This window comes from Gavia stellata, chromosome Z (assembly GCF_030936135.1).
Source record: "Gavia stellata isolate bGavSte3 chromosome Z, bGavSte3.hap2, whole genome shotgun sequence".
NCBI lineage: Eukaryota > Metazoa > Chordata > Aves > Gaviiformes > Gaviidae > Gavia > Gavia stellata.
The window spans coordinates 71605648-71616801 of NC_082637.1; the positions used below are offsets into that span (position 1 = coordinate 71605648).

General features: G+C 42.5%; 1 protein-coding gene across 1 annotated transcript; it reads right to left on the reverse strand.

The window, feature by feature from the left end:
• Positions 1–251: 251 nt before the first annotated feature.
• Positions 252–2585, reverse strand: ARL14EPL (ADP ribosylation factor like GTPase 14 effector protein like). The gene is made up of 3 exons (XM_059834301.1): positions 2475–2585; positions 908–1047; positions 252–538 (listed from the first exon to the last, which is right to left on the reverse strand). Exons 1-3 carry the CDS (start codon positions 2583–2585, stop codon positions 316–318), a joined length of 474 nt encoding a protein of 157 aa, XP_059690284.1. The 3' UTR covers positions 252–315.
• Between the last annotated feature and the right edge of the window lie 8569 nt (positions 2586–11154).

Here is an 11154-nt window from a genome sequence, read left to right on the forward strand (position 1 = left end):
TAAATAATGCAGTTCAGCTTCCCAAGGTAAGAAAATTGTCTTCCCACAGCACTCTGGACAACTTCAGTTTTAGAAAGTCAAGATTTCAAGAGGACTGACTAGATGCCTCAGTAAAGCTCACAAGGATGAGGAAGAATGAAATACATACTTTCACTTAATGGGGAAGGTTAAAGTCTGCTAGGTAGGCAGCAATAAAGAAGCACAAGCACCACTGCCAGGCACTTCACTAGAGACAATTCATAAAGCCAAGATTTACTTTAATAAAATGTGAAGAAGGAAGAACTTTGCTCAGGCACAAAAACTATCAGAACAAAATCAGTCAGGGACAAAAAATGGCAACACGCTGATCACATTCCCAGCTTCAGTCTCAATTGTATCATAAACCCATTTCCTATTGCAGCGACATTCTGGTCCACATTTGTTCGAATTGCATTTGGGGCAAGGATAGAAGCAACCTAGGCAGTTCTTTTCCAGGCAATCACACAAATCCATGTTATTACAAAGCAGCCTGCCATGTTTATCATACTTCTTTGTAATTCTGCGAAAGAAAAGAAAAAGTGATTCTGAGAGAATGCTTCAACGTGTTCGAAGACTAAACCAAATAAATGGGGAAAACATCTGTCCAGGAACAAATATTTCCTCTTTAACAACCTCACAGGATGATGAAATACCAGCATTATATCCTAATTGCAACAACCACTGTTACTAAAAATGAAAGTGTGCCAAAGTAGTAAATCAAAATTCTCTTAAGCCACACAGAAAAACTTGTTTTCTCAGCACAGCTTTCATGTGTAATAAGAAATATCTTTGCAAAATATTAATGCTTTTATTAATTTCATTTTTATTCAGTAAACAGCATACCAGCCATTTTTTAAAGTAAAATATGTAATAAATCAGCATATCTTACTTGGGCTTATAAAAAAAATCTTGCTTCATCTGTGACATGCGTGCTTTCTTTTTCTGCTCTCTAGTTTCAGGATTGAAGTCAGCTACCTGAGGTCCTGGATTTTGAAAGGCTAAGCATTTTAATTGTTTCTCGAGTTGTTGCTATAAATAAACAACAGAAAGTTTATAATTAGTACAATTGGAACAAATATTTATTAGCTGCCAAATGTCCTCACTGGCTTTCAAATGACATTAAAATCAGTATTTGTGATAACTTAAAACAACACAGGTAGGAAAACAAAGCAAAACTCGACCTAAATTAAGATCACAGTGTTTAAAATGTTTGCTTGTCTAACTGTTAATTAAGTATTCCTTTGACCAGCTGTGCATCCTGAGAGGGAACAACCATTACTCTGAGTACATGACTCTGGTACAGTGGCATGGAGTTTGAAAGTTGTTTTGTGGGAGGCAGAATCAACTATTTTTTTCTTCAACTTAATCCATAATGTAAAAACAAGTACTATGATTGAGCATCTCAACTGGATTTGCCCTTATCTTCAGTGTTCCCTCAGATGCCTAGAACCCATCTTTGTCCAAACAATCTGGAGGCAAGAGAAATGTCTGGAGGAGCCACTAGTGCAGGAAGGAAGCTTTTGCACAAGTGAGGAGTATGAAAAAGGCACAGACAAAAATAAAGAAGTTAAACTGAGCACAGTTTTTGAGAAATAGGAGGGATCATTTTCTTGCCTATTTTATGGAATTCATGTTTGCAATTAGCTAAAAATGCTGAATAGTTTTGGAGATGAAAACATCAGCTCTGTGTATTGCCATTCCACATAGCCCATGTATGTTGACAGTCATGTCGAAAGTTAATGCAAACAAATACAGGCATTGTGTCAAGCAGTTTCTCTTTGGACAATGACTGTGGACATTGAAGAACATACACTTGTCATTCATTATGCAAAGCCACAAACGGACAGGCAAATTTATCTTTTCTCCTCTTAGGTAAATGGAGTTCACTTGCCACCCCTCAGTTTCCCTGGAGGGTGTCATTCCTTTCAGAGACCACAGTGATTTTTCACGAATAAGTGAGTGCTTTAATTGTTTCTCATGGGGAAAGCAGCGGCAGTTCAGTCCAATCTGCTGATTTAGAAATATCCGTGCACTTGAGTGCACTTATATACAAGGTGGTTAATGCTGTGCATCTTCAGTTGCATCCTCCTGAAAACTTAGAGGGCAATCTCATGCACCTACATTATTCACACATTTCTGCTTTTGAGTCTGGGGTAAATTTTCAGTGCAGAAAATATGCTGCAGCATCACCATTGTCGATGACCATAAATTATGCAATTTCAAGTTGGAAACAAATAATAAGCTATGGAGATAGTCCTTCGTCTAAGAGTACTCTTCTGTTGAGCTCAGAAGTGCTTTTAGCCCTCTAAATCACTGCACTACAAACTCGACTCATTTCACTGTTGTTATTACTGATATTTCCCTATTGACTCCAGCTTTTTATTTTTGTAATTAGGAAAGAAATTGAAGGCAATAGTAAGTATCTTGATTATAAAATGGTACTGGAGAAGTCATACCAATTGTTTTTGTGTTACTGAGCAATCCTTAGCAGGAGAGACATTTCCTTCTGCAGGTGTTTCCTGGGAAGAATTGCTTTTCTTGCAGTTTTTTTCCACATGATCACTCATTTGATGACCCTTGTGAAATATATACATACATGTGTTAGACATACACAGAAGTGTGAGATCCACAGACTTTTAAGTGAAGGTTTTAAGGGGAGCAGGTGATATCCATACTAGGCTTTTATGTATTCTTAATCAACAGCAAATGCAGAACAAAATGTGGCTCAGTATCAGCCTCGATTTTAAAACTGTATTAAAATAATATAACTAACATAAACAAAAGCTGTATTACCAAAGCCACTCTGTTATTCGTTAAGCAAACCTCGGAAAATCTCTGGTGTTTAAGTAATACAGAAATTGAAAGAAATGCTGTCACCTCTGGATCTGTTACTGACACCGCTTCACCGCACTGTCACTTTTAATGTAAAGGTGAGAAGTGGTATTCTCATAGAACACATAAAAGCAATCGGCGAAGTGCAGTGCAAATGAAGACAGCCGCACGCAGAAGCAGCCATTTGGCTTTCCAGCAGGTGACACTGTTGTCCCAGCTGCCGTTCTTTTGGCAAGGTCCTGAAAAAGAGCGGCCGCGGGGTGGGAGGCAGGGAGCAGGAAGGGCCTGGACATGTGGACATGTTCTCTGACATTACGCATAGGCACCCAAAGCATGTGTCAGAGCTGTGTCCATAGCAACTAGGCTATTCCCTGCAGATTCACAAATTTCTTTCTGAAGACTAATGGACTAGAAGAAAACTTGACTTTTAAATCTCAGTCCTTAGCTTTGCGAAATATTTTGTGTATAAATAGAATGTGTAGCTTTTAGGTTTAATAGGAAAAACAGTGCATCACTCACTCCACCAACAAAGCACCGAGGGAGGACTGCGGGTTCTGTCTGTCCTACAAATGCCATCCACCACCTCTGCCCCATCACACAGAAATGGTGGTGGCAACTGTTCAGGATGGATGTTAGCTACTTCTTCTTACCCATCCTCTGAAGCTACTTAGTTAAAACTTTTTATGCAGTATATGCAGTTCCAGTGCCTCAGACTTTAACTCCAAACACCACCAGAAATATTTAAGCTTTTTTGGAGTTCCTCCAACCCTTCCCCAGGTGCTGCCCAGTCTTTCCCATTGCCTCTGAAAAGTAGTGCAGTGGTCTCTGCCAAGTTACCCTGCACTTCAGGATTGCTGCCCAAACCCTGCCCCAGAGAAGATCTTCATTTCACCACTGCCAAAGCGTCAGCACGTCTCTGAGAGAAACAGGAGAGGAGTCCAGGCCTTTAGTTCCCTCTGTGGCAGCCCCTCTCCGCAGGGCAACACTCAAAGTGGGAATAGCACTTTGAGAAGGAAGAGACCTTGTAGTAACAGCTGGGGACACTTTTTTGAGAGGTGAAAACAGCCTTCAGCCTGTTTCAGAGAGGGTCTCCCTTTCTCCTCTTCAGTGACCTGAAGAATGACTGAGATTGTGACACTGTTCACAACAGGATGCTCTACAGCAACGGTTTTAGTCCTGGGACTTGAGCATCTTTTTAGGATTAGAAAAGGAAAGCTATTACCAGACAATTAGTATTTGCTGCATGGGGGAGCCTGCTTTCCTACTGGAAATTTGCTAGGGACCCACAAATAGGAATGAAGGCCACTACTCCAGAGAAAGTGAGTATTGCTCTTTATTTGCACTCCAGTTGGAGGCCTGACAAGTATTTGCTTCCTACATCTCCTCTTGTGTCCAATCATGCATCCCACATTGTTAAAGCACTTTATGAGTACGCATGACCATCATTTGTGCCTGTTTTATCACAGTGTGCAGGGTTCAGGAGCAGAACCAGTGAAAGCATGCAGCATTTCCACGTGTCCTCTGGTGGTGTAAATATTTGAGTCCTTTAGAAACTACGTCCTAGCAGTTATCTGGAGCCAAACACCCAAAATCAGAAGGCACTTTTTAAATGCTGGCAGAAAAGGAACAAGCATCTTATTCCAAACACATGCTTCAAATGCCCTTCCACCTCAGTGAAAATACCCTGCATAGAAAATGTAGCTCATTTCTGTCTCCATAGACATTGTAAAGATAAAGTGTTAAATTTTAATATCCAGGAAAGATACTAAAAAATGATGCAGACTGTGACTAGGAAACTGTGAAAGATTCAGAAATTGAGAGTCACAGCACTGATTATCCTCCATAGCATGTTCTGAAGGGGGAATAGGGGAATGAGGGAGGCTGTGAGACCCACTGCCATGTCTGCAGAACCTAATTACCCAAAGGAAAGTATTCTTGGTCCTGAAGCAGAGCTTTTTCATCTACTGTTTTTGGTCTGGCTGTAGTGATAATCCAGGGGCAATGCATTGAACACTAATGTCACAGAATCACAGAATCACTAAGGTTGGAAAAGACCTGTCAGATCATCAAGTCCAACCATATGTCTTCCATAAAAATTTCAACTCTGAGGACATCCATCAATTACATTCTTCCTCCACCAAAACCTGTGTTCTCCCACACTTTTTGAATACAGCAAGTACTTCCTGGAGGTGATCATCCACATCTCAACATCCCACTGTGGCCATAGTGTATGGCTGAGAACTGGCAATTTCAGCACAGACCCTTGGCATAGCTGACAAAGCTAAGAGCAGATTAGGTAGGAAGAAAATCAGAGGCTGTATGACATTAAAAGAGACTTGGTCTTATCCAAGAGACAGATGTTTCTGCTCAGAGAACAGTTTCAGAAGATGTTGGGATTTGGAAGGAACTGCATTTGTTTATGGTTTACATAAGGGAAATATTTTCCTGTATCTGCTCTTTCAAGAATTTAATATTCCTTGCAGATTACACTGCTAAATATTTCAGCTAGTGTGAAATGTGGTGACCGGAATTCCACATACTTCAGCCTGCTTGATCTCAGCAGCCTAAAGCTAGTATCTCTGCAGGGCTTGCCAGCGTGAATGCACATTGTTTTCAAGTTGTATTTGTTCAGGCCATTGGAGACTTTCTGGCTGACATCTGTAAGCATGTTTATCATCTTCACTGGGGCAAGACAAGATGCTGTCCCTATGGCTTTAATCCCCCTATGCCCACATGGATTAGGCTGACCCATTGCAATAATCCAATCTTCCTCGTAGCCTAGTTCTACAGAGATGTCTGTGGGCTCAGAAACCAGCAGTCAGGTTTGTGGCACATTCACATATACATCTTGAAATCTCTATAGGATATCTGGTGCCAGCCAAATTAAGAATGAGAATAAATTAATCTTCCTCAGGATCAACTATGGACTGAACTGTAAAGATGTGGAGAGGCCACTTAGCAACTAGTCCATGCCTTCTCTCATAGCCCCAAATCTGCATGTATGTTCAGAAGACGGCCTTGAACCCAGCTGGAAAACACAGACCAGACAAAGAAACAGGTCTTGTGTCTTGTAACTCAGCTGGTTTCCCAGAAAACTGATAAACATGGTGACAGAGCAATGGCCCATTCAGTGACAGGAGTCTGGAGGAGCAAATCCCACCCTTTCCCAGCAAAAGAAAACAAATCCTCGTAAGTTTTCCCTCCCAAACCCAGAGCCTTTCTGCTGTATCTGGAAGTGACGGATCCTTCAGCTGAACTCTAAGAGATAATTATAAAATCATGTGCATCTTCTGGTTGTCATGCAATAGGCAGAAGAGATGTGCCAGACTTACCTTCCAAAAGCCTGCAGTTCTGAAGGGTGTATGTTCAGTTCAGAGCAGACAGCAAGAGAGAAAGGAGGTTCTCCAGAATTTTAAATTGTACTCACCAAAGAAAGGGGCTGGCACAGCACAGGTTTACTGCTGCACAGTTCCTCTGATAGTGGAAGTATGACAGCAGCCCCAGAGTGACTGAAACAGAAGACAAATAATCAAAATAGTGCTCCCCAGGGAAGCAGGCTGAAGACAGTGCTGTCTTAAAGGACCTCACACTTCATGTCTCATTAATTATGGCTTTTAAATAGTACTTAGCACAAAGAATAGAAATAGAGAAATTATATAAACTGGGATGAGAGTCCTCATTTATTTCTTGCATCTGTGGTATGTTCACAGAGCAAATGTATTTCTTAGAGCTTTTTTTTTTCTAAAAGGTACATAAACAAAAAACCTGTAATAAGTACTGCATTTTCCAAAAATGGAGATTTTTTTAGGACATGAATATAGTAAAGGCATATTTTACCACTTCTGACAAAATGTTCTGGATTCTTTTCACCACCTCCAACAGTCAAAAGTCATCAAATAAATATGCTCCCCAATAGCTAAAGTGACAATGCAACCTCACAGTTCAGCTTGCTGCCTTTCAGGATTAATTGTTGCACTAGTGGACACAACTTGGACTCCTCCTGATACCTCCAGGTGCTGATTTCCAGCATGCTGCAATCACTTATGGCTTTCATTGCTCTTCCCTAGAACACAGCTAAATCCTAATAAACATCTGAAACTGTCTTATAAATTCTCCTGTTATGCCTAGACAAGTAGTCCAACGTGTCTTTTCATCAGCTGTATCCATCCATTCTCTGAGGTATTTCACAACCCAGTATGAGGGCAAGTAAATTTATTATTTACCATACGATTTTCTTTCCCTCCAAATACTTTTAAAACCAAAAGCTGATGTAACATTCTAGTAGCAGACCTTGACTAGGTGATTTAAATGCTGCTACACATACCTTCATTTTGTTCCATGTACTGTTTTCCTTGTCATGAAAAATAAAACAGAAATCCCTCAAGGGAAAAAAAATTCACAGTCTCCAAGGTACTCATACAACAGCAAGCCACAAACAAAAAACTACAACCTGTTTTATTCGCCTGTATTTTCTACATGTTCTTCTGATTTCTCCATATTCTACATAATGGAGAAACTCTATAAATACAAAATTTATAATTAAACCATCTTATGCTTAGTATCTCCTCTCCTTCCATTTTGCTAATACTTACACACATGTATCTGAACTTTTTTCTGAATTGTTTGTGCATGAGTTATGAGATCCATTTATCACGGCATACATGATAACATGCAGCCTGCAATCTACTCAGAATAGTTTTTACTGAGTGCATGTTAGGCTACGAGTAAGTGAAGATGTACATGTAGATTAAAATCTTAGGTGACATTTAGAGAGATTGATTCTGGTGGTGAAACTCCTAATGGTTCCTACAGGGACCAGTCTTCCCCACCATGAGCATGTGACTGACTGTAAATACGCCTCAGGAGATATGATACAAATGTCCCTACTATTTGGCTGGCGGGGGGAAGGGGAGAAAGAAAAGCAGAGAAATGGTTACAGATTTGTTAAATTTCTTTTAAGCTTCCTGGCCATTATCCAATGTCAAGCTGATTGCTCCTCGTACACCTTAGTGCAGTGTGCCGCGCAGTGTGCTCAGTAGCATCCTGCAGCCAGTACAAACAGGGCAGCTGAAGAGAAAAAAACATGGGTTTCAGTGTTAAAAATTAATCTGTAATGTTCTTCCCCATTGGGAAACAGTTCCTTGGGGCTCTATGATTTCATTGTTAGAACGTTAACACGGAGTGATGTTCCTCCCATTTCATAATTCATTTCCCCCTCCTCCTCCTCCTCCCCCCACCCCCAGTTTTTCTAAACTGCCAGGTTTATCAGGTGTTTCTGCCTCCTATTTTCTCCTTCCTGGATGTTCAAGTCAGCAACAGTCATTGCGAGGGGGAAGGATGGAACTGACAGGGAGAAAGCACATGAAAGGCAGGGAGGTAATTTCAGTGGCTGCGATGCCAAGGAGAAGAGGCTGTGAAGGGCTTCTTTGAGGCACAAGGGGAGAAGAAAACACCTTTCTCCAGAGAAGACTAAATCCTCCTTGTCGACCAGCCCGGCCCTCCAGCTGCTGACAGACCACCTCATGGCTGACTTCGCGCCGTGTCTTCCACACAGGCAAAAGCGAGGCGGCAAAAGCGAGGCAGCAAAAGCATCCGCTTCCTCCTACCCACCGCTTTGTTACCAAGCCCGAAGCCAGAGACGTGGCATTATCATTTTCGTGACCCGTTTCAGGGGGGCTGCCTCAGCAGCGGCCTTTGGTCCCACCTCCCCACACCCCCAACGGCGCGGTGTTACCGCCGGCAGCTGGGCGACCCGCCGGCGACGTCCCCGCCTCCCTCCTCTCCCCGTTCTGCTCCCCCCTCTCCCCTCACACTCGCCTTCCTCCCTGTTCCTCCCTCTCTGTCCCTGCTGCCGCGTATAGGTTACAACAACGCTCCCCCTTCAAGCGTGATCTCCCCCTCTGTACCGGCTACGTCCGGGCGCTGGCGGCGGGGGCTGTGGGGAGCTCCGCGCGCGGAGGGCGGAGGGCAGCCCTGGGCTGGTCACCACGGTTCCACTCAGCTGCAGGTGGCGGCTGAGCCCCTCAGCCAAGCTGGCGGCACCTCTGGGAAAGCCTGCTTCAGAAGGGGCAACAATGGCAGGCGAGCAGGGGAGCGAGGGGAAAAAAACACAAAGTGAGAAAGAGCATTTCGAGCACCGAGGTCGGTGAGGCAGGCGGGCGGGCGAGGAGGTGCTGCGGGCGCCCGAGCAGGGACTGCCCTGCAGCCCCCGGGGAGGGCCGCGGTGGAGCAGGTGTGCTGCAGGACATCTTGAAAAACAAGTGTTAAAAGCAAGGAAGAACGGCTTGGGAAACAAAGTAAGAGCGTCTTGAGAAGAATGTAAAGAAGATGCTTCATAACAGCTGCACCTGGCATTTAGCATATTAAAGACTCTCTTCACTGACTCTCTGCTAACAAGCAATAACGATTAACACAAGGACAAATCTTAGAAAAATAGAATGGAATGCCAAAATAGTGCCCTAGAGTTAACTTGTCTCATTATAATCTCATTATAATGCTAAGGAACACACCTCCTAGCTAGAAAAGTCCCCAACCCAGTTAAGCCCCCGACTCCCTGAGCGTGCGTGGTGAATTAAAAGAGAACTATAACTTTAAGATGAAGTAAGAAAAATACTAACCAATAGTTAATTAAGGGGTAGAACCACTAGGCATAACTAACTTTGTTAATTGTTTTAAATGCCTGTCATGATTTTAACCCGGTGTGCGTGTTAGGAGGAGAAATCCCCCATGCACCCGGCGCTGCAATAAACCAATGTCGGCTTTCTAAACTATCATTTGGTTTGGAGGGTTTTCTTCGTTACAGTTTTCAGTAACAGAATTTGGCACCCCAGATGGGACCTGCTCTCCAGAGTCTCAACGGACCAGAGGAATTGTGAGGACTCCAGCACTCACTGGAGTATTTTTGGAGAGGCCCTCCGATTCCCTGGTTGGGTGAGTTTCTGTGACAGCTCTCTGGGAGAGTAACAACATTGGTATTTGATATTAATATTGGTATTGGTTGCTTGCAAATAAGCCGTATCTGAATTTAGTATGCATTGTTAAGTTGCTGTATTGATATTGGGAGTGCACTACTGTATAAATTTGTGTAATGCGTACGCTACTACGGGGATGCCCGGAGTCCAGATTTTGGTTTGGCTTGGGCACACATACATGGTAATTTCACATAATGGGTGCTGGACAATCTATCAAAGGGGGGATTCTTAAAGGTTCTCCCTTAGGGTGTATGCTAAGCCACTGGAGCAATTTTGGGGGTGATCCCCTTACTCGGAAAAAGCTGGTAGAATGTTGGAATCATTGGTAGCCCTTGTATACTCTGGATGATCAGGAGAAATGGCCTAAGAATGGGAAGTATAAGCTATAATACTGTGTTGCAATTAATGCTGTTCTGTAGATGCGAAGGAAAACGGGATGAGATACCATATATGAATTTGTTCTTTGCTTTGCGGGATAATTATGATATATGTAAGGAGTGTGGCTTGATTGAACGTGAAAGTGCTGTATTGGCTCTAGAGGCAGAAAATAAGAAAACACCTAAGCATTGTTATTCAGCATGTAGCATCAGCAGGCGATGCAAAGAGATATGGGAAGAAGAGCAACAGCAGGAGGAATTTGAGATAAGTATAGTAATTGGGAGAGGTAATGGGCAAAACATGGACTGGACGATGTTAGAGAGCGGAATGAATGTGTATTTCTGTTGTTGTAATTGTGGTTTTGATTTTGGTGTGGGGAATTCTTTTTGTTGCTGTGAGTGAAGTTTGTAAAGAATGTGTGATGAATGTGGATTTTAATGATAATTCTTAAATCTGTTATCACAGAGAAGATTTCACAGAGAAGGGGAGAAGATTTCCCTGTAAAGCACAAAGGGCTGGAATATCCTTGGAGAAAGATCAGTGTGCAGAAAGATCTGTAAGCAGAAAGGACACTGGAAAAGGGAGTGTCCGCAGTTAAGAGGACAAGGCCTGGAGGAAATGCCAAAGCAGGCTGTTAACACGATGACATTAGATTCAGACTGAGGGAGACCGGGGGAAGATTCAGAAACCCTCTCCAACAGAACCCCTGGTTGTAGCAAAGTTGGGGAATGAAAAAGTAAAATTTTTAATAGATACGGGGGCTACTTATTTGGTATTGAATACATGCAAATTTAATTTGACTAATCAAAGCACATCAGTTATTGGTGCCACAGGACGGAAAGAAAATCAGCCGTTTTTCCAGCCTTTGAAGTTTAAAATTGGGAAAAGGGTGTTAACCCATCAATTTCTTTTTATCCCAGATTTCTCTGTGCTGCTATTAGGACGAGATTTATTA

What these genes read in the sequence shown, in the direction of transcription:
- ARL14EPL (XM_059834301.1), bottom strand. Translation starts at nt 2,585, where the DNA reads ATGAGTGATCATGTGGAAAAAAACTGCAAGAAAAGCAATTCTTCCCAG. An exon ending in CAGTAACACAAAAACAATTG is followed by an intron (nt 1,048 to 2,474) that starts GTATGACTTCTC and finishes GTTTATTTATAG; the next exon opens with CAACAACTCGAGAAACAATT. An exon ending in GATTTTTTTTATAAGCCCAA is followed by an intron (nt 539 to 907) that starts GTAAGATATGCT and finishes TTTCTTTCGCAG; the next exon opens with AATTACAAAGAAGTATGATA.